Below are 24437 nucleotides of genomic sequence, written 5' to 3' on the forward strand. Positions count from 1 at the left end.
CCTTAAAGTCCCTGTGGCATGAGATTGATCACTTAGAGACTCTTGAGTGGGAGAGTCCCAAAGATGCTCAGATACATAGAAAGCACATCGAGACAAACAAAGTATTTGAGTTCCTGGCAGGACTGAATTCAGAATATGATATTGTGAGGCAGCAGATTTTGACCAGAGATAGTGTGACCCTCTCTCAGGCGTACTCCTTAGTGCACAGTGAAGAGACCAGGAGGAAAGTCATGATGCAACCTCATCCGCTTACACCTGCCTTGGTAGCTATCAAACCCAAAACAGAGGGTGATTCAGAGAGGGACAGAAAGAAGGAAGATAAAAGGGATGTGGTGTGTGAGCATTGCAAGAAACCTAAACACACAAAAGAAACATGTTAGAAGTTGCATCCACATTTGGTCCCGGCAAAGTTGAGAAATAAAAGGGGTAATGCTCATGTGGCTACGACTACTGATTCAACATCCTCATCTGGCACAAGAGGCACACCATTAGAGACCTTAGCTGGAGTTCGGGCTGCTCTAATACAATTGGAGAAGGAAGTTGGCAGTTCAGCTCAGTTACCGCAGTCATCATCAACTCCGGCTACATCGGCCTTTGCACACTCAGGTACTTGAGCCTCAGCCTACCATGCCTCCGCTCCAGGTACTATTGAACCGTGTTGGGTAATAGATTCAGGTGCATCCGACCATATGACTAGCTTGCCCTCTTTGTTTACTACTTATCACTTATCTTCTGGTAGGGATAAAGTATCTATAGTTGATGGCTCTCTTGTCCCTATTTCTGGCAAGGGTGACATCAAACTGTCAGATACTATATCCTTGTCCTCTGTCTTGCATGTTCCTAAACTGGATACTAACCTCCTTTCCGTTAGTAGTATTACCAAACATTTGAACTGCTCAGTAACTTTCTTTCCTGACCGATGTGTTTTTCAGGACATGGAGACGAAGAAGGTGATTGGGACTGGCTGTGAGACAAATGGGATCTATCTGCTCGGGGAGAGTTCTCGTCGGGAAGAGTCAGTGGATAAGAAGTTAATTGTTTCCCAAGTTGTGAGTCTGGTTATGCTGTGGCATAACCGATTGGGTCATTTATCTTTTCGGTCCTGGAAGAGTCCGTTTCCTACTTTGTTTGAGTCTGTTGAGTCATCTCAGTTAAAGTGTGAAAGTTGTGAGTTTGCTAAACATTGTAGAAACTCTTATTCATTAAGTAATAAAAGGAGTAATAGTTCTTTTGATATTGTGATACTAATGTTTGGGGGCCATATCACATTCCTTCTATGGGGGGGGTACAGGTATTTTTTGCTATTTGTTGATGACCACACTCGGTTTTCGTGGGTTTATCTTATGCGATCACGAGATGAGGTGCCTGTCCTGACCCAAAACTTCCACCAAATGATCCTAACACAGTTTGATGTCAGGATAAAAGTGCTTAGATCTGATAATGCAAAGGAATACTTTGCTAAGCCATTGGCATCGTACCTCCTTAATCATGGGGTTATCCACCAGAGCACGTGCCCTCATACCCCTCAGCAGAATGGGGTTGCAGAGAGGAAGAATAGGCACATCTTGGAGGTGGCTAGAAGTATTATGTTTACCTCCAATGTCCCTATTCGCTTCTGGGGTGATGCTATCCTTACGGCGGTATATCTTATTAATCGGATTCATTCTCGGGTTCTTGATATGAAACCTCATTTTTCCCTTCTATACCCCAATGAGGAGTTGTTCACTATTCCCCTCAAGACATTTGGTTGTACCTGTTTTGTTCAGCTTCTTGGTCCCCATCACTCCAAGTTTCAACCCAAGGCCTCCAAATGCATCTTTCTTGGTTATGCACAAACTCAAAAGGGTTATTGTTGTTATGATCCTGTCTCAGGGAAGAAGTTTGTATCCATGGATGTCACTTTCTTTGAGGAGACACCCTACTATTCTCGGGTCTCTCCTCAGGGGGATAGTAGTGAGCGTGGAGATTTGGGTCCTTTTCTTCAGGGGGAGTGCAGTGAGGACAGGGTTAATACCTTTGGGGCTGTTCCCTTACCTATTCCAGTTGGTGATGAGGGCTGTAGTAGCGAGGGTGATCAAAGGGATCGGGAGTTGAGAGTCTATCATAGGCGATGCAGGCAGGTTGATCCCGGTCATCAGCAGTCCCAGCCAGCTCCAATCTCTTCTGCGGCTCCAAGTCCAGATATTACAGTCACAGGGCCCACAGAGACTCCTTCCATTGTTGCTACCTCACCCTCTGCAGATGACCTTGACCTTCCCATTGCCCTCCATAAAGGAAAACGGCATTGCACCACATCTACACCCCACTGCATCTCCCAGTTTTTGTCCTATGATTGCCTATCTCCCTCCTACAGGTCCTATCTCACCTCCGTTGCTGATGTCCCCATTCCGAGAACAGTGCAAGAAGCCATATCAGTCCCGGAGTGGAGAGGTGCAATGCAAGTTGAAATGGATGCCCTGTTGAAAAATAATACCTGGGAGCTAGTTGACTTACCCAAAGGAAAGAAACCAGTTGGATGCAGGTGGGTATTTACTGTGAAGCACAATGCGGATGGTTCCATTGAGAGGTACAAAGCTCGGCTAGTTGCAAAAGGGTTCACTCAGACTTATGGTATAGATTACTTGGAGACATTTGCCCCGATAGCCAAGATGACCATCATTCGGGTTCTATTATCTCTTGCAGCAAGCTACACTTGGCCTTTGTACCAAATGGATGTTAAGAATGCTTTCCTGAATGGGGACTTGCAGGAAGAGGTTTACATGCAGTTGCCTCCTGGATTCTATGATACAGAGGCAGGTAAGAAGGTTTGCCCGCTCAATAAGGCATTGTATGGTTTGAAGCAGTCACCTAGAACTTGGTTCGACAGACACAGACTAGCCCTTGGGAAGTTCGGTTATGTACAGGCCCAATCAGATCATACACTGTTCATCAAGAGGGTGGAGTCGTCACTGACACTACTTGCAGTTTATGTTGATGATATTGTGGTGACAGGAAATGACAACCATGAGATTGAGTCCCTCAAACAGCTCCTTCATCAAGAGTTTGAGGTGAAAGATCTGGGTACACTAGGGTATTTTTTGGGTATTGAGGTTGCTAGATCTAAGCAGGGGATCTTTGTCTCTCAGAGAAAAAATGTGTTAGATCTCTTGGCTGAAACTGGAAAGCTAGGTGTCAAACCTGCAGATACACCCATTGAACAGAGCCACAGGATTAGTGCAGAGAGTGGGGAGCTGCTTGAAGACAAAGTTATGTTCCAGCGGTTAGTAAGAAAGCTCCTATATCTATGCCTTACCCGACCAGACATCAGTTATGCCGTTAGTGTTATCAGTCAGTACATGCATTCTCCTAGAACCACGCACCTTCTAGCAGCAGAAAGAATACTAGCATACTTTAAGAGATGTCCGGGTAGAGGTATACTGTTCAAGAACAATGACCACATGAAGGTGGAAGTCTATACGGATGCCGATTGGGTTGGGAGTGTTGATGACAAAAGGTCTACCTCTGGATATTGTGCTCTTGTGGGAGGTAACCTGGTTTCTTGGCGGAGTAAGAAACAAAGTGTTGTCTCTTGATCCAGTGCTGAAGCTGAGTACAGGTCAATGGCTAATGGAGTGGCTGAAATTCTTTGGCTGAGATCACTACTTGAGGAGTTGGGTATTGAGTATGAGAAGCCTCTGATGCTGTATTGTGATAATCAAGCGGCTATTAATATAGCACACAACCCAGTGCAACATGACAAGACTAAACATATTGAAGTTGATCGACACTTTGTACGAGAGAGGGCCTCATCACAAGAAGTGTGTCTCCCATACATCACCTCCAATATGCAACTGGCAGATATCCTCACTAAAGTTGTATCACGGAAGAAGCTAGAGGCAGATCTATCCAAGTTGGGAATGATAAACATTTATTCCCAACTTGAGGGGGAGTGTAGAGAACACTGATGTGGGCCCCACAGCTACGGTCCCACTGTGTTCGTAGGGTAGAAGATGTTCTAGTCTGCCTAGGGTTAGCTATTGGTCATTTAGTTGTTTCAGTTGTTATTTATTTCAGTCTTTGTTTTGCTCTATTTGTTATGTAAAGACTAAGGGCAGATCTGTCCTTTCCATGTAATGAGCATAACCTATAAACATTAATTAAAGTGGCGGCGGCATAACATTAAGCTTCTACTCCTCCTTTTCAACCCTTGTGTTCTACTGCTTCTCCTCCCTCTTCCTCTTCTCTCTTCTTTCTTTTCTTCTTATCTTCGATCCTGAAATCCATTAGGGTTCAAGACTGATAACAGTCCTGAACTTCTACTACATCTAAGCCTTGTCCCAACTATATGAGGTTGGCTACAAAAACCCTGTTCTGTCATTCCATTCTGCTCAGTGCAATATCCAATGTATGCTTAATGATCATCATCATCATCCAAGCCTTATCCAAACTGTATAGGGTAAGCTAGACAGCTACACGAATCCTGTTTCACCATTCCGTTCAGTTTAATGCCAACATCCATTGTTAAATTATAGGTGCTTAAATCATTTCTCATTACTTCGACCCATGTTTTTTTTGGTCTACCCCTAGCCCTTCTAGCCCCCTTCAACTTGCAATAGATCACTTCTTTTTATAGGTGATGTCGATGGTCTTCTATGTACGTGATCAAACCATCTCAGTCTACTTTCTCTCACTTTATCACAAATTTTAGCTACTCCTAGGTTACTTCAAGTGACTTCACTTATGATCCTATCCTTTCTAGTTTTTCCACCCATTCATCTCAGCAGAAGCATTTCTAACACACTCATTTTTTGGGCATATTGGTTATTCTTATTTCCAACACACTGCTCCATATAGCATAGCTGGCCTTACAACTGTTTTATAGAATTTCCCTTTTTATCTAAGTGGTATTCACCTATAACATAAAACTCCGGATGGACACCCCCCCCCCATTTTTCCTGGTTTCCAAAACATAGTCAAGTCAATATCTTCAGAAAGAGGAAATAAGTTATAAAGTAGATTTCAATATATTTTCTTTTTGATCATCAAAGGAAACTTTTATTTGAAATTAGATTTAAGAAGTTTTACAACGTTGTGTTATGGAACAAGAAGTCCCACACGAATACATATTTCAGTCCCTTTTACAATGCAGCCCAAAACAGTTGTTGCCTCAAAGCCCCTTGTTTAGCAATATAATCAGCTAGCCCATTTGCACTCCTAACCCATTTGAATTCTGCTTCTATCTCCCTTGCAACCTTTTCCACTTCCCTTATCACTTGTTTGAAGGTCCACGGAGTAGTTCTATTGTTATTAGCCCAAGAGGTGATCACCTTGGAATCCCCTTCAACCTCAATTTGCCTCATTCCTAGTTGCTTGGCTATCTTCTATCCTTGTAGCAATGCCATTACCTCAGCTTTTAGAGAGTTGCCCATGCCAATAGGTCCAAAGAATAATGCTAATATCCTCCCTTCAGAATTTCTGATTACTCCCCCGATACCTAACAATCCCGGATTCCCAAATGAATTTCCATCAAAATTCAATTTAATTATGTTACCACTTGGAGGTTTCCATTCCATCCTTACTCTCTCTTTCACTCTTGAAGATTGTGCTACTTCTGTCCAGGATCTCATAATGTTTGTGACTGAGAACTCTTGGAATATATGCAAAGAACTTACCCAATGGACTACTTTAACTTTAATTGTGTCAATCACCTCCTCCATGGTTCTAGTTTTTTCTAAGAATATTCCGTTATTCCTTTCTTCCAATATCACCCAACAAATAGCTGCCTTCGTAGCTTTCCACTCTTTTCTTTGATTACCTCAAAAAGTCACGGTTAAAAAGACCTGCCACATCTTGAGAGGAAACCCACCTACAACCAAAGAGAAGACAAAAAGAAACCCAAACATGATGCACAAAAGAACAAGATAAAAAAAGGTGTGTCAAGGTCTCACCACTTTCCTTACAAAGGGAGCACATGTGAGGAGAAAGGCAAGCAAAAGGCCTTTTTTTCTGCAGCATATCACACATATTAACCTTACCAAGGAAAATTTCCCAACAAAAGGCTTGAATTTTTGGGAGGATAGGCTTACTCCAAATTTCTTTTACAAGGAAGTCCACAGCCAAGTTGCTAGATGAGGCAAGGACATTAAAGAAAGAGGAACAAGAGAAGAGGCCATCTGTGGAGCCTTTCCAAATTCTGGAATCTTCCAAGGACGGGTCCAAAAGAGCTGGTCCTAGAATATCCAGCAAGTGAATTAAAGATGCACATTCATTTTCCCTCAGGCCCCTTCTGAAACCCAGATTCCAGTTGATCCCACTTGGGCCAGGATTACCCAAAAGACTTATTGTTTTCCCTTTTAAGTTTGACAAAGAGTATAGGTCAGGAAAAAGGTCTTTGAATGGACTATCTCCCACCCAAATATCTTCCCAGAAACGAACTTTATTGCCTTGGCCCACATCAAACCGAATGGAATTAAGGAAAGATGGATAAATTTCATGGATAGCTCTTTCCAAGGAGAACAAGAGGATACATGAGGGGCGACTTTTGCATCCCAACCAATCCCATCCAAACCATGGATACTTGCAATGACTTTGTGCCACAGTCTATCTCTCTCAAAAGGGAACCTCCACAACCAATTTCCTAGCAGAGCTGAGTTCCTAAGTGAAATATTTCCTATTCCCAAACCCCCTTTACCCTTGGGCTTTCTAACTTGATCCCAATTAATCAGGTGATCCTTCTTCTCCTCTCCTGGATCCCAAAGGAAATCTCTCATGTATTTTTCTAACCTCCTTGCCACTCTATAGAGCATTCTAAAGGTTGAGAGGAAGTAAACAGGGAGGTTTGCCAATGTGGCTCTGATCAGTGTTATCCTTCCACCAAGAGAGATGTAATTCCTCCTCCAAAGAGCTAGCTTCCTGGCAAATCTTTCAATGACTGGCTTCCAAAAGTCTTTGGACCTAGGATTACCACCTAAAGGGAACCCCAAATAGCTAGTTAGCCAACTTCTAATCTCACACCCCAAAATCTCTGCAAATCTATTAAGTTCCCCTTCCTCCAAATTGATCCCTATGATGCCTGTTTTGGTCCAATTAATTCTTAAACCTATTATCCCCACAAAGTTATCCAATAGCCTCTTTAGATTCACCACACCTTCCTCGTCACCATCCTCACAAAAGAAGATTGTCATCTGCAAATTGGAGATGGGTAACAACCTCTTGATTTCTACCTATCCTCCACCCCTTGAACAACCCTTGGGAGTTGGCTTTTGCCAACATTCTACTTAACACCTCAGCCACTATAGTAAAGAGAAAGGGAGATAAGGGGTCTCCTTGCCTAATTCCTCTCTCCACTGGAAAGAAATCCCTCGCTACTCCATTAATAAGAATTGAGTAATGGGCAGAATTCAGACATCCTCTGATCCAAGATCTCCACTTAGTTCCAAAGCCCAACCCTTCTAACATTTGAAGTAGCACTTCCCAATTAAACATGTCATAAGCTTTCTCTAGGTCCACCTTACACGCCAACCCTTTTCCTCTACCCTTTCTTTTTTCTGCAACACACTCATTGGCTACTAGAATTTGATCCACAATTTTCCTACCTTCCACAAAAGCACCTTGGAAAGGTGAGATGATCGATGCAAGCACTTTCTTGATCCCTTCTGAGAGAACCTTTGCAATAATTTTATATATACTCCCAACAAGACTAATTGGCCTATAGTCTTTAGGGGTTTTGGCCTCCCTCCTCTTCGGGATTAAACTTATAAAAGTGGCATTCACCCCTCGAGGCACCTCTTCTTTGAGAAAGAATTCATTGAACGCTTCCAGGATATCATTTTCCAGCGAACCCCAACATTCTTGATAAAAGGCCATTGAAAATCCATCCGGTCCGGGGGCTTTTGATCTATCCATTGAGAAGATTGCACTCTTAATTTCCTCCAAAGTGAAGTTCCTCTCCAAAGACAAAGATTGTTCTTCTAAGAGCCTATCCCCTTCCATTTCTAGTAGTTCTATTGCCACCCCACTTGAGCTTGTGAAGATTTCTCTGAAGTAGTTCACAAAGATCCTTATGATCTCCTGGCTCTCTCTTACTTCCTGACCCCCCTCATCCACACTGAAGATCAATTTTTTCTTTCTCCTTCCATTTGCAATTGCATGAAAAAACTTTGTATTACCATCTCTTTCAACAATCCATTGACACCTTGACTTTTGTCTCCAACAAATTTCCTCCTTTCTTAAAGTCTCTTCCAATTCTTGCTTGATTTTCCATCGATCCTCTCTCTCTTCTTCTGTTAAACTTCTGATATCCTCTTTCTTGTCAAGCTCCTCAATCTTCCTCACTATATTGTCTTTTATTTCCTCCACCCTCCCGAAATGCTCTTTGTTCCACTCTTTTATTTTCCTTTTTATCCTCTTTAATTTCCATGCATAACAATTTCATACTCACCAAGGGTTTGAGTTCTTGCCACCATTCCTTCAGTCTGGTTTTAAATGAGTGATCCTCAAACCACATGTTTTCAACTTTTATTTTCCTTTTTATCCTCTTTAATTTCCATGAAAACCTTGAAGAAAAAGAAAGAAACAAAAAGAGGCATGATAGAGCCCATCACCATGGTTGAGGCATAGAACTTTCTATTCTTTCAACCATTGAATTGTTTGAACATCCCAACAATTAGACCTGATAGGCCAGACAGTTTTTTTCATTTTTGAGTATTTCATTCCATCTTGCACATACAGATGGATACAGTTCGTATATTCCTAATATGATTAGGTAGGGATCTTTCTTATATGATCAACACAATTTCTATCAGATGGAGGTATGATATGACCCATCTGAGCCATTCACTTAGTAGGGGACCCTCTGGATTGATCACTTGTTCAATTCTATAGTCCGTATCAGCCCTATATCCCACCTATTATTGGTGATTTTTCCAAATATTGTTAGCCATTTTTTGATAAAAAAAAAGTGAAATTGAAACAAAAAAACAACAGAGGAGCATTGCATCTCAAGCAAAAGAGGGCCTGTCATAACTATACAAACATACATATAATATCCCCTGCTCCAGAAAAGGAAATCAACATTCTTCAGATATATACAACCAACCAAGATCAAACTAAGAATTCATCAATTGCAAGCTTAACCCAAAAAAAATAAATAAATAAATAATCACCTACTTTCCAACCAAAGCCAAAAACACCTATAAAACCCATCTCCCTTCATGCCTTCTGACTCATATCCCTTCCACCTCTCCCTATCTCTTACACTTCTACCAGACCCCCTAGCTGCCAAAGCCAATATTCGAATATGCCCCAATCAAGACATTGCCCATCTTTTTCTCACCCCTTCCCCCTTAGAGTTCTCAATTCTTCCAGCTCACTGCTTCTAAGTCACTAACTATGCTAGTATGCTACTAGCATCTGAGGCCTTTCCATCTAGCTCTGTGCCATACCTTAAATTCCCCCTATCTTCCACCTCCATCCTAATAAACTTTTTCCTGCAAAAATTTTTCCACCTAGAAAGAGCTACTGACCTTTTTATAACTATTTTTCTTCCTCATATGACTTCTCTTGATAATCTCAGTTAACCTCATCATTGTTGTCTCCTGAACTCTCCTCTTTTTATAACTCTTCTTCAACAAGTAATAAGTTCGATACCTTCTTATATGCAAAGGATCAATCATCTGCTCCTCTTTGGAAGCTCCATTACTTTGCCTTTGCTTGGAGCTCCAAATTTGATCTCCCTCGTCCGTTGGTCAACTAGAACCCTTAATGAATACCATATTGTGGATACTGGAATAGGAGTCTCAGGCCTAGACCCATGTTCTGGCCCAACCCACAGACTTTCACATCAATGGTCTGATTGAGAATTGCCCATCCTTAGGCCCCACTTGACGGATTTTCTCATATACTTGGTTTAAATTTACTGTCCCATCCTAGGCCCATGTTCTGGCCCAGCCCACCCACTCTCATATCAATGGTCTAGTTGAGAACTGCCCATCCTCATGCCTGCCTTGATGGACTGTTTCATTTATCTGGTTAAATTTACTACTGAACTTTCTTTTGAATTCAAATTTAAATCTGAGAATCTCCCCGACTTGATCTGACATCTCATTTAAAGGGGCAGCCACCTTTAGAAGAATGACCTTCAAAAAAAAGTGTTGGCAGTCATTCCAATAAAGCTTCCAACCCTACCTACTCAGCTCAATTGTTTGAGTCAGTTCTCCTTCTCCTCTGACATCCCCCAGCTCACCAGTGAAAAAGATAACCAGACCTCCAACCCCTTTCTCGCTGTGTCCCTTCCGATGGCTGAGTTTGTGCTGGAAAAGTTCCACCAATTGAATCATCCATCTAGTTCTGCTGATGGGCATATCAACTGATGAGGTTCAGTTCTACCTCCACAGAAAATGAAACAACCCTTTTCCAAACCACTAAATCCACCACTCCTCCACAAAGAACTCCAACATTAGCCCTCCACCACAATCCTAAGAATGTGGATCTCTCCAGAAACTACCAGATCCATGATCTTAGGAATCTCAACAGAGAATGGCCCCAAATAAGAAGGCATGTAGCATCCACAGACTTTCATTTAATGAAGCCACCTAAAGCATTCCTGATTTCTCTGAATGTGGGTTAAGCCATGTATTGAATGTGAGACCAAAAACTAGTAGGAATCTTTACTATTGCCATAAAAAACTCCTATCTAGAAAGGTGAACTTTCCGTCCATTGAAGGTGTTACAACCCTGATCCAAGACTTCCAACACTTCATATTTAGACTACGAAATTAATAAAAAAAGACCCCTGCCAAGCTTTCTCACTTCTGGTTTGATTTCAACACAACCAGCCTACCAAAACCCATGAAATGATCTCAACTCCTGCACCTTCCATCCACCTGATGATACATGTACACAAGAAAGCTTCTCTCTCTTTCAACTCTTACCTGCTTACTGTAACTCTGTTATCTTGCCCACACCTTGCCTCTCCTCAACTTCCAGACTAACAACATCCATCCGAACTGACAAGCATAACATGGGCTTTCTTTGAACATATTCTTTTTGCTGAAAATCATTAAATGAGTGTACGGTAGGTAGAGGATAGGAATATGGAGAGTCATTTTGGGTTCCAAACTCATTAGCCATGTTAAAGATTCCTGGCTCCTTTAGGGGGCTTCCTTAAACAACTTGATTAGCAAACCTGCAGCCTAACATAAAGCATCCAGAAAATAAGTAGCACAGATAGAGTATATAAACAAATGATAGTACATCTTGCCAAGCTGGTTTTTGTGTATATATAATTTTTTTTGTTATAATTACAAAATATTTTGTCCTTTAAATTCAAGTTTATTTGTTTGCTAGTATTTTAGTAATTTATGTCTATCAATTTTTTGTTTGGCTGCCTTTGATTGAGCTTATTTCCTTTTCTATGCTTTTTATAACTTCTTTTTATTTTTAGAGTGCTCAAATTTGGCAAAAACACATTTTTCCCTTAACCTTTATTATTTGTGGTGCAACTTTTCTTTTGATTTGTAATTGTCAAATGTATTCACTAAAGATAAAAATAAGATTATGTACAGCCTCAAGACTTAAACTTCCCAAGTACAACATCTAGCGTCAGCTAGTTATCCTACATCCTATGTATAAGAAACGTACAACTAATTCTTTACCCTTGGGGACTTAATCCCCAGTACAATTCTCTTCTATTATGCACCCTGTTTTGTTATGTAACTTTTTCTTTAAATACATTTTTGGTCTCATGTTGTATGGAAAACTATATATTGTGGACTTAACTCTTATTGCATATTTTTTGGGTTCATTGCTGTTAGTGTAGGGGTATTTGATCAGCTAAACGATTCTCCTGTCTAAAACTGGAACTGGGTGTCACTAGTCATGGCATGATTGGCCCAGGTTGAGGGTGGACCATGCAAGTCATAACAATAATTAATGGTATGTCCATCCATACCACAATGAGTACACCTCCTCGGACCTGAGCCACGTCCTCTACCACGAGCTCCCCCTGAATCTCTACCTCCAGTACGACCACCACCACGGTTATATGTAGGTCCACCACCACTACTCTGGCCATATACTGGACCACTGCTACCACCACAGCCAGACTGAGCTCCTCGAGCTACACCTCTAACACCACGGCCCCTTGACACTGCAAAGGCTGATCTATCTGAGACATTAGAGTTCTCAGTAGATCCAATAGAAGTCCTCCGAAGTCAAGCAAACACCTCTTCTAAAGAAGGGAGAGCTGACCCTCCTAGTATCTGAGCCCGTACTGATTCATACTCAGATTTCAGCCCCACCAAAAACCGAGTCACATCAAGTTGTTCTTCCGGTTGTATTGTCTTGACCAGAATACAACTTCTTAGCATGACCCCACACATCTTTGGCAATGTCAAGAAACATAAAATTTACACTAATCTTGGGTTCCATACTATTTCATAACCACGTAATAATCTGTGCATCCTCTTGTTCCCAGTCTTCATACTCATGAGAACCAGTGGAGGGTTTCTCCTCCCTTATGTGTTTCATCTTCTTCTTTGCCTTTAGAAAAACTTCTACAGATTTAGCCCAAGGTACATAATTCTCTCCATTCAGTTTAATGGAGGTCATTTGAACATTCAAGTAGTCAGTACGTATCATCACATTAGATTTGCTATCACTGTTTTGTTGAATTATGTTATCACTGAATTCGGCACACTGCACACTGCTTGATCACACTGATCACACTGGTTTCAGCACTTGTTATTACTGAAGGTTGCACTCTTTACACCACAAACCCTACCCTACGACTACCTGAAATCTCACCACTATATGAGCACCACTCCTTCGAATCACACAAAAAACAGCATAAACCCTAGCACACTACAATCTGAAATCCCATCATACGATCTAAAACATACTTCCTATTTGATTCATAACAGAAAATATGCATAGAAATCTCTTACCTCATCACTTGAAAGACAAACCACACGAGAAGAAAATCAGTCCACACAAGACACCCACTGCACCACACGAATCAGCCCTCTTGTCTTCATCGATTAGGGGAGGGCTTCTTAGAAACCACAGCAACCGACCACACAAGACACAACTGGAGGCATAGAAACCTCCAAGGGAAGAGGGCGACCACTCCTTTTCAGCCCTTTCCCTTATCTCCAATCAATGGCAAAGAGATCAAGGGAAAACCCTAGATTGAGTGTGTAGAGAACAGAAATCTGGGCAGATCCGAGTTGCTTAGTTGAGCTCTGATACCATGTTATGATTCGGCCTGCCTTTGAGTTCTGTTAGTCTGATAACAGCTAAGAAGAAAGAGGAAGAAAGAAGGAGGAAAGAGAGAAAGAAAGGAGGAGAAAAGGAGAGAAGAAAAGTATGGTTCGAATTAGGGAAAAAGTTACTCTTCCATTCGGCCAGACATGTTTTTATATTATTAATATAATGGAAAAGACACATGAGCCCTTATTTAAGTGAGGGACACTAGTTCTAATATAATATTACAGATCAGCAACCTCAGCATAAGCATAAAGACAAAAATGCCCCTACACTAACAATTGCATACAACGTTATATCTTGACAATGATATATTCATATATAAGTTTACATACAAATAATGACAAATTATAAGGTAAAACCAGGCCTTTTTTTACAGTGCTATTTTATTTGGACTTGTACATATACATGAATAAACAGTGCTTCCATATGCCTATAAATCATGTTACTTTCAACAGTTATGCAAAACATCATATATTGCAGATTATGGCATTTTGGGGATATACAGCTGTGGAACCATGTCATAGGTTGCAAATATATGTTAGTGACATGAGTGGCTCAGTGGCCTTGGAACTCCATCTAGGTAATGCCACCAATTATTGTCTTCCCCACACCCTCCCCCAAGTCCAGGACACATATAGAGACCATGAGAGAGACAGAGGCGGCACATATCATGTCCACAGTTGCTTATGGTTTTAGGAGCTAGAAGAATTGTTAAGACGAACCAAAGGAACACTTCTGAAGGTGTAAGTCAATAATAAGTATCTGTAGTTCTGCACTTAAGAAAACAAATCAACAGCTGCAGAATAACTAATGTCTGGCAAAAACATACAATACAGTGCAGGCAACTTAACAGCTTTGCTAATGAGATCACCATACGCATTGCAACAGAGGCCTACCTCCCCAAATGCACCTTTTCCTATCATTGTTAACAATTCAAAATCATCAGCACCCATCTTATGCCGCTGAAGGCGCATGTATTCTGTTTCCTTCTTCTCCAAGTGTTTCAGTATGTTATTTTGCTCTTCCTCAGAAACATCAGCATCAGCTAACGTCTTCTCCAATATATTGCGTCTAATTGAAAATAATATTATAGTGGTTAGGGACCTTTGTTTCTCAAAATAACCAAAATATTAAATACTATTAATAAAATGAACTAAAAAAGACATTAATAAAATGAACTAAAAAAGACTTATTAATAAAATGAACTAAAAACAAAACCTCTCATATGTGTACTTTCTAAAAAATGGTTTTTTTTCTGCATGTAAGGAAAAAAACTTTCATGACATGAAATAATAATATTTGGATATTGGATACCATTAATATGATCAAAAGTGCACATGTGATATTTTGGTTATTTTTAGTTTAATAGAAAGTGCACATATATTGTGTCTGCTCAGAATAAGTTTTGGAAACTAAAAAGTGCACATATGACAGGTGCACAAGAGGTGGGGAAGTCCTACATTTATTAGAAGCGAAATCAACCAACTGATGCTTCTATATAACACTACTGAGACTTTTGATTGAAATCAAAATCAACTTAACCATGTGATTTGGAGATATGAAAATCCATGATCACAATATTTAAAATCGTGTCACTAATTTGGTATTATAAATTCAAAACAGTTGTGCTTTGATTTAATTGGTTGGACAAATTAAATGCAGTTTTGCTTTAACTTGTTAAACTTGTTAAATGCAAAGTCAGGTTGGTTGGGTTAAGTTAGGGTTGGAGAAACAGAAAAGATTGGGTTGGGTTGGAAACTAAGAATTGATCACTTTGGATTGAAGATTAGGTTGGATTAGAGCTAGGGTTGAGGGTCCAAGACCTCAGGTTAGGCTGGAGTTGGCCTCAGTCCAAATTAACCCGGTCCAAGTTGTATCCTAATTGAATGATAGGTCCAACCACTTACCAGCTAGTATAGCATTTACACTCAACTGAATGAGAAGCAAGAAATTCTCAGATTTAAATATTTTATAGAACATTTACAATTTTTGGCTTTTTTTATTTCCATTGCTAGATAGTAGATACAAAGCACATTAGCAAACTTGCCAGTTATTACTTAACCTTTTCATGCCTGTAACTATAGCAAACAGGATGGAATTCCTAGATGGGGAATCTTTATCAAATGGTAGAGAGCATAAGAAAAAATTTCATCTAGAGGAATGGAATTTTGCCTGTAAACCAGAGGATCCCTGAACACACTGAAGAAAAGAAATAATAAGAAATTGACTATGGAGGTGTGGTGACGAAGGTTATAATCCTAACCCCTGTGGTTGGGAATCTATTATATATATATATATATATATGAAGGTCATCAGGCTGAAGCTTCCCCTATTCAGACACGTGGCATCCTAAAACTAAAGTAAATGGGCTCTTCCCATTAAGAGAAAACCCACTCTTTAAAAGAGTTAATCGGTTAACTCCGCTTAGAATTAGTTTCTCCCACACTCATACAAAAGGCCATCCACTCTCAAAACCGTGAGAGTGGTTAACCCTACTTTTACGGTTGCCCCTCTAACATTCTAGGGAGAGATGAATTACCTGAGCTTCACCATGTCTACTACCTGGTGAGGAATGAAGAAGTAAGGAGAAAGGAGATGCAAGTTGACTCCCAGACACAGTCAACAGAATTACCTAGAGAACATTCAGCCTTAGTTTCCACTAAGGGGAATAGATTTTCAGACAAGAAGTCCCTCAAGTGTACCCATTGTGGTGGTGAGAAACACACAAAGGAGAAATGTTGGATCTTGTACCCTCATCTGAAGCCAGCTGCTCTGAGAAAGGACAAAAGGCAACATAAGGGCCACACAGCAAGTGGGAATCTTGCCACCAACAACAATAGTGACAACTCACAGAGTACTCAGACAGTGTCCTCTTCCACCGCAAGGCAGGCTACCGACACCTCTGGACCAAGTACTTCGGGCTTCACAGAGTGAGGTAGAGGTTCTCAGCCGGGCATTAGCCCGTCTGAAGAACAATTCTTTAGCTTCCACCTCTCTTGCCAAATCAGGTACAGCCTTTGCATTTAGTGCAACTAGTTCCATTAACTCTACCACTTGGGTGATTGATTCCGGAGCCACTGACCATATGACACATATGTCATCCTTATTTTCTACATATCATTTGTTGTCTGGCCAGGATAAGATGAGAGTAGCTGATGGGTCCCTCTCCACCATCTCTGGAAAGGGGGTGGTTGACCTAAGCAAGGATCTCTCTCTTAAATCAGTCCTACATGTTCCTAGTCTTACCTCAAATCTGTTGTCTGTTTCAAAGCTTACAAAAAAATTTGAACTGCAGTACAACTTTCATTCCTTCTCATTGTGTCTTCCAGGACAGATTGACGAGGAGAACGAATATGAGTGGTCATGAGTATGGGGGCCTCCACCATTTTGATGAAGATGTCAGCTCAGCCTTGCAAGATTCTACTACTAGTCCGGAAAGTGTGGAGTCAATAGCTAGGCTGCACTTGTGGCATGCTAGGCTAGGTCATTTGTCATTTTCTTCTTTAGCAATGTTGTTTCCCGAATTATGTAAGGGCATTCCGAGTCAGAGTTTAATTTGTGCTGTGTGTCAAATGTCAAAACAATGTAGATCAATGTATCCAATTTCTAGTAATGAAATTCAAGCCCTTTTTGATTTGGTTCATTCTGATGTTTGGGGTCTTTCACCCATTGTTTCCATTGATGGCTTCCGTTGCTTTATCAATTTTATTGACCATTATTCTCGGTGCACTTGGATTTATCTGTTGAAAGGACGTGATGAAGTTCCCCGGATAACTATGATGTTTTGTAAGATGGTTGAAACACAATTTGATAAAAAGATCAAACAATTCCGTTCAGACAATGCAGCTGAATACTTTGAAAGATCCCTGAACTCATTCATGGAAGATGCAGGCATGTTAAATCAATCATCATGTGCTTACACCCCTCAGCAAAATGGGGTTGTTGAGCGCAAGAACAGGCACCTATTGGAGACAGCTCGAGCCCTTCTTTTTCAGTACAATGTGCCCAAGCAATATTGGTCTCAAGTTGTTCTCACTGCATCATACCTGATAAATCGGATGCCATCTAGGGTACTGGGTATGAATACCCCTTTCTCTTTTTTGTGTCCCATTCTTCCAGAATTTCCTCTTCCCCCATGGGTTTTCTTTTCCAGTACAATGTGCCCAAGCAATATTGGTCTCAAGTTGTTCTCACTGCATCATACCTGATAAATCGGATGCCATCTAGGGTACTGGGTATGAATACCCCTTTCTCTTTTTTGTGTCCCATTCTTCCAGAATTTCCTCTTCCCCCATGGGTTTTCTTTTCCAGTACAATGTGCCCAAGCAATATTGGTCTCAAGTTGTTCTCACTGCATCATACCTGATAAATCGGATGCCATCTAGGGTACTGGGTATGAATACCCCTTTCTCTTTTTTGTGTCCCATTCTTCCAGAATTTCCTCTTCCCCCATGGGTTTTTGGTTGTACATGCTTCATACATGTGAAGGATCCAAAGAAAACCAAGTTGGATCCTAAGGCTACAAAGGGAATATTTTTGGGGTACTCTCCTACGCAAAAGGGGTATAAGTGTTATGATCATGTCTCCAAGAAAAAATGTCACCAGAGATGTAGTCTTTTTTGAGTCTCAACCCTATTTCTAGTCTTCTCAGAATCCTCTTCAGGGGGAGAGTAGTGGGTTGGAAGAGGATTCTCATTCTCCCTTTTTCTTTGTTCCCATTTCATCACCTTTCACTACTATTAGCTGTAACATTCCGGGTCAACCTAGTGAAACTCCCACTGTGCCAGTTACTTCTCCAGATTCAGCTAATGCTTCTGAAGGTTCCAATAAACAAGAGAAAGAGATACTTACATACAACAGAAGGAAGAAGGCCCCTCAACCTCATGATTGCAACTAGTTGAACTCAAATCAATCTGTCTCTGCAATCCAAGGTAATTCTGACTCACTCAATTTAGATTTGGATCTTCCTATTGCTCTCCGTAAGCCTGTTCGCTCTTGTACCACTCGGCATCCCACTCACACTTATCCCCTGCCTATCATTCCTTTGTGTCTGCTCTTTCCTCTATATGTGTCCCTTCTAGGTATTCAGATGCGGCATCTGATCCAAGGTGGAAAGAAGCCACGAATGAGGAGATGAAAGCCTTAATGAAAGCAAGGACGTGGGAATTGGTGGACCTGCCAGAGGGGAAAGGCACTGTTGGGTGCAAGTGGGTATTCACAATAAAGCACAGGGAAGATGAGTCAATTGAGAGGTACAAGGCCAGACTTGTGGCAAAGGGATTTACACAAAATGAAGGAATTGACTACAAGGAAACCTTTGCCCCAGTAGCAAAGCTCAACACAATCAAGGTTCTACTGTCACTAGCAGCAAAATTCTCTTGGGAACTTCATCAACTGGATGTGAAGAATGCCTTCCTAAATGGTGATCTTCATGAAGAGGTATTCATGGAACCCCCACCTAGATATGATGTTGGAAAGAATGTATGTAAACTAAGGAAAGCATTATATGGTTTGAAGCAATCTCCCCGGGCATGGTTTGAGAGACTTTGTTTGGCCATGAAGAAAGTAGGGTACACTCAGAGCAGTGTAGATCATACATTGTTTACAAGGAGACAGGAAGACAAACTTACAGCACTCATTGTGTATGTGGATTATATGGTGATTACTGGGAATGATGTGAAAGAGATGAAGAGGCTGAAGGAGTTCTTAGCTTCAGAATTTGAGATCAAAGACCTGGGAAATCTGAGATACTTTCTTGGGATTGAAGTTGCTAGATCAAGAGAAGGAATCTACATATGTCAAAGAAAGTATGTGCTAGATCTCCTAGAGGAAACGGGCATGATGGGGTGCAGGCCAACAGACACTCCAATAGAACCAAGCCATGGATTACAAGAATCAATGGGTGAGGAATACTGTGATAAGGAAAGGTACCAAAAATTGGTAGGAAAACTTATATACTTATCCCTTACTCGGCCAGACATTGCCTATGTAGTGCATGTTGTCAGTCAATTCATGCATTCACCAAAGGCCCCTCATATGAGAGCAGTGGAAAGAATCCTCAGATACTTGAAGACTTGCCCAAGGAAAGGAATTCTATTCAGAAAAAACAGCAGACTTGAAATTGAAGCCTACACTGACGCTGATTGGGTTGGGTCTGTTGGAGACAGAAAATCAACCTCAGGTTACTGTACATTCTTGGGAGGAAACCTAGTCACATGGCACAGTAAGAAGCAGAATGTTGTGGCTAGATCAAGTGCAGAAGCAAAATACTGGGCTATGGCACACGGAGTTGCTGAACTCTTATGGCTCAGAACTCTCCTTAATGAGCTTGGTATCAAGACTGAGGGTCCTCTCAAGCTGTATTGTGATAACAAAGCTGCTATCAACATTGCCAAATATCCCGTGCAGCATGACAGGACAAAACATATTGAAATTGATCGACACTTTGTTAGAGAGAGAATTATTTCAGGAGAACTTTGTGTGCCTTATACTCCATCAAAGATGCAGATTGCAGATGTTTAACTTATCTTGTAACTGGGCCTGTGTTAATGGGCCTAATCCTGTTTAATGATTTAAGTCATCTGGGTGTCCCATCACTAATCAGGGGCATCCCAGTAATTTCTTGTACCTTGTACTATATTCATCTATAAATAAAAGATTGGTCGACTAGCTAGTACAGTTCGACATTCTCTTCAGTTCTGTGGTTCTCTTCTCTTCCTTGCTACTTCAAGTATAGCTCTTCAGATTACAGTATCATTCCAATTTCAAGACACTTCTTCCAATCAATTCTTTACCTTCCATTTCTTCTGCTCATTCAGACAAGTGGCACACTAAGACAAGTGCCACACATTTAATAACTAATCTAAACAAAAATCTGAAAAGTGGGTATCTCCCATTTGGAGAGACACTTTATCCACTCCTAAAAAACTGTAAAAGTGGTTACTCTCAGTCACAAACAAATTTGAATTTTAATCTTAATTAAGAGCTCTATGGTTCAAAAATTGATTGTGCATTAAAGTTATGTAAATTATCAGAATTTAGTGTAATTAGAAAATCTATTATAACAACAATACTCAGTAATTAAATACTGATTATTAATAAGAATATAAGAAAATAATCATCACCATTACTAATTAAAAACAAAAAACAATATTAATCTTTAATTAAATAATTAAGGGCTAAGTTACCTTCTTTAATATGACCTAGCCCCAACCCACCAGCTTCCTTAGAATTGCAAACCTGACTCCAACAAACTAAGTGGCACTTCTTTTCACTGCCTCCTTCCCAATAGGAAATTCCGCTGGAGCTTTTCAGTCTTACTTTTTACTTTTTCCGGGACTCGGAAAACCAACAAGAAATAGATTGGCAGATTGGCAAGGGATGCCTTAATAAGTGTGAGTCTTCCCCCTTTGGCTTCTTCTATTTTCAATAAAAGCTATCTTTGTTCAAAAAAAAAAAACACGTTTCTATGAGGGTTGCAAAGAATGCAGTTTGGGTTCCAAGATTGACAAGGAATGTCACTTGGAAGTAGAGTCCCTTGTTGGACCCATTTCTTCCTTAGGTCAGGTTTCCTCGAACTCAATGAAAGATAGATGATCATGAATGATGAACTCAAGAAGACTTCTCTCAATAGAATCATTTGCTCTTGCTTAAAAAGATGAAGGGAAAGTAGTTTCGAAGTTCCTTTGGAGCCCTCATATTCCAATAAAAATGTAGTTTTCTTTAATGTGGATAAGATTCTAGCCATGACCATAAACCACTCCATATCCCATGAACTCCCAATTCAAACAAATGTGGTACATGCAAGGACAGGAAGGGTCAGATTCCTTCATCATTGCCCCAATATTATTCAAGTATGGTAATAATACCTAGATAACTTTCATGCCTACCATACTGATATCAAACATCATGTGTACCCAATACCACATTAAATGCTGCATGGGCAATCCCAAAGTATACCTCAATAGCGTTTACACTTTCAGAATATGTAAAATGGTATGTTTTAATACTCATACTACAAAAAATCTGTTTAAGTTAGAAGCTTAATTAAATTTGGCAGTATACAAGTATTGAATAATGATAAGATACCAATACTCATATCTGTGTTCAGAGATAAATATGTCCCATGTTACCCAGATAAATAGTCTGTACTGTGTGTTGCTTCAGTAGAAAGATTTAACTCTTTGGAATCTCCCCCCATTAACAATATGTCCCATGTTACCCAGATACAGCAAGGATGTGACTGGATATAATACCAGATAAAAAATGCACTAAAAATTGAAGTATCCAACACAATACGGCACCCCTGTGCAGGTATCCAGGTATCAATGAACATGCCAGATACCAGTTTTTTCTCTTTTGCTGCAGTTTTTCATATGGCTGGGTGCTTGTACTAGCAAGATATACTGTGTTGTCTATGGAAGTTGTCTCCTAACTTTCTTAACAGTATAATTACTTCTTCATCCCAAGAGAAAAAGGTTTCAATCCTTTTTTTAGTTTTTTTCCAATGACAACCGAGTAGCTATGGCTTACAACATTTGCAGAAACTATAGTGTATCTCAAGTTGGTATCTTAACGGACAAACAAATCCATCATGGTAGACAGCCTCAGTACTATCAAAAATAATACTGAAAATACTCAAGATAAGACAAACCAGAATATTTGGAAAAGGAAATAAAAAATAAGTTATCTATGAATGAATCTACAAATAAAGGACACTTGAGGAGATGAAAAATGGCATCAGTGGATGCACTGATTGTGAGACCCAAATAAATATCCTCATCCTAGAACTCTATACAAAAATATAGTGAATGATTAACTATTGTCCTCACTGCTCATCTCATCATGTGGTTTTAAGTGTATATAACATAAAACCAGTTTTGCAGATTGTTAAGAAGTAGGAACAACAGAAAAATGTTCTTGCTAATATAGTATATCTAGTAAAGGTACATAGAAAAATCTGGAATATCTAAAGAATCAATGACACTTACTCCACCAATAAGTAATATAAGATAGGTTACAGTTGAGTTTTTCCTAACGTTCTGCAAGAGTTTCAAATTGCTATCTAAAAAGGCAGCACGATGCATGAGGTTCCCACCAATGCGGGGTCTGGGCAGGGACAGATTTATGCAGCCTTATCCCTGCACATACAGAGAGGCTGTTTCCAATTCAAATTGCTATTTCATACCTTATATTGAAGTGAACTTGGTTGATGTAATAATACAGCTTCAACAATTTTTTCATGATCGATAAATAGAAACTTGCCATCCTTCTGGCAACAAAGACAATGAAAAAGGGCAACAAAGTGACAGAGGAAGATGGATAAGGTAGACCTACCCAGTGGTACTAATTATTAACTAAAAAAAAAACAGAACAAGAAATACTTTTTCCTTTTATTTGACTGATAACAATAAATAGAGACTATTGAATTACTACGCGAATGAGAAAAGCTGGAGGGAGTACCGTTCCTTCCTCTCCTGTAGGTTCTTCATCTGCTCCTTGTAATGGTTTTCTATATACTGCTTTGCCGCTGCAACTTTCTGCTTTGTGGCATTGGAAGGTGCTTCCTCACCAGTAGGCGGTTTCGCCCCTTCTTTATCACTACCCGTCATTTCCTTCTTTTTAGTTGTAGACCTCAACTTATCTCGAGGCTGAAACTTATGGAACCAACTCCTTGCCGAATCCATTTCTTTCTTTATATCTTCAGGTTACCAGGTGCCTCAACTGTTCATCCCTCTCGACTCTACAAATCTTATACGTACGTGATTGATACGCTAACAGTTTCAATTCCTTTGTGCCCTCAATCCCAGAAAAACCCCAATTTGATTGCTTCTGTATTGGTAGTACCGAGACCAATTAGACAGAGAAAACAAATTACAATTCAGCGGAATATATATAACTTAAAAGTACATAATTAGTACTTACTCACATCTGTCAATCTTAGCACTTAATCTAGAAAGTTTTCCGCTTTCTGCTTTCAACCTCTCCCAACAGCCAGCCTCAAATGTCCCGTTTCAACAGCAAACCAATTAAATATTGCCAAAGAAATCCAAATTCTACCGGTAACCGCCTACACGACAACGCTCATCAGTCAATGCCCATGGAAAACAAGTTAAACAACCTTAGGTTTCAGAAAAAAAACAATTTTTTTCGAAATTCAACCATCAAAACAAAGACCCGATCAATCATCGATGATTTAAAATTCCAAAACTAACATTTCACAATTCGCAGAGCACAACCACAATTCAGTTCAAGAGACAAAACCCACCGATCCAAATCCTTGCAGAACAAAATCATCCAACAAGTAAAACCCACAAACAGAAGAAATATCCCCTCCCGAACATTAAAACCCTAAAGCAGGGAATTCGGACGCAACAGGACCAAATTGGAATCTGCAAAGAAAATAGCGAACTTGGTTGGAGGCAGAGAACTCGGCAGAGATGCCGGATTACCGCGTAATTGTCCGAGAAGAGCATCGATCCGAAACCCCAGTAAACAAGGAAATCGAACAGGCCACCATTTTCGCTGCATGGAAACAACGAAGACCTCTTTCTCCGCAGGATTCCACAGAGCCGCACACAAAATATGAAACTCCGATTTTAAATAGTTTTCCTGTTCTAAACTTCTAATTAACTATTTTTTTATCGTAATTTAAATTATTTAATATTTTATTTTCTCCTCGTTTTTTTCCTATATTTATTTATCCATTTGCTTTAGTTTCCAACTTTTCAACTTGTGATTCTACGTGTTCTCCTGTCGCGAGAAAATAAGATTTAGGAAGTTCGCGGCATACGGCCTTAGAAAGCGGCTGCTTTAGATTCTTCGGTACACGATACGCGTAATGCGCACAAACGCCGTAGAAATTAGTGGACCCCACATCGAATACGTATGATTTGTCAAGCCCAATGATTTAGAGTTCACATCGTCTGTCCCTTTGGTGCAGAAAAGTTTCTGTACCGGGACAATAAGCCACGTCACTTAAAAATCATTACTTTGAAAAACATGATTGTGTGACAGATTGCTATTCGTTTGGTACAGAAAATTCTCCATACCGAGAGACTGACGACTGACGATGTGAATTCAATGATTTTCTACTGTGGTTGGTTGAGTTTGGCCTTTGGGTCATTACTGGTGTACTAAGCATGCAGCAACGATCAATCAAAAATTCGAAATGTATTATTCGGTACCGGTAT

General features: G+C 40.2%; 1 protein-coding gene across 13 annotated transcripts in view; it reads right to left on the reverse strand.

The window, feature by feature from the left end:
* The window catches only part of LOC148878776 (uncharacterized), a 58951-nt gene extending 34921 nt beyond the window's left edge, over positions 1-24030 (reverse strand). For 4 of the 13 annotated variants that reach the window (XR_016103862.1, XR_016103864.1, XM_088960024.1 and 1 more), the window contains exons 1-4: positions 23697-23978; positions 23174-23314; positions 22708-23076; positions 14142-14316 (exon numbers count right to left, since the gene is read on the reverse strand). Coding sequence is in view for 8 of the 13 variants with exons in the window: in XM_088960024.1 (XP_088816150.1) it covers positions 14142-14316; positions 22708-22931 (399 nt within the window). In the remaining 5 variants the exon portion in view is untranslated. Of the gene's footprint in view, positions 1-14141; positions 14317-22235; positions 22386-22707; positions 23077-23165; positions 23315-23512 lie in introns of all 13 variants that reach the window. The other 9 variants (XR_016103868.1, XM_088960054.1, XR_016103866.1 and 6 more) reach the window with 7 other exon arrangements.
* Between the last annotated feature and the right edge of the window lie 407 nt (positions 24031-24437).

This window comes from Nelumbo lutea, chromosome 1, assembly GCF_056320005.1.
Source record: "Nelumbo lutea isolate HS-2025 chromosome 1, American lotus-T2T, whole genome shotgun sequence".
NCBI lineage: Eukaryota > Viridiplantae > Streptophyta > Magnoliopsida > Proteales > Nelumbonaceae > Nelumbo > Nelumbo lutea.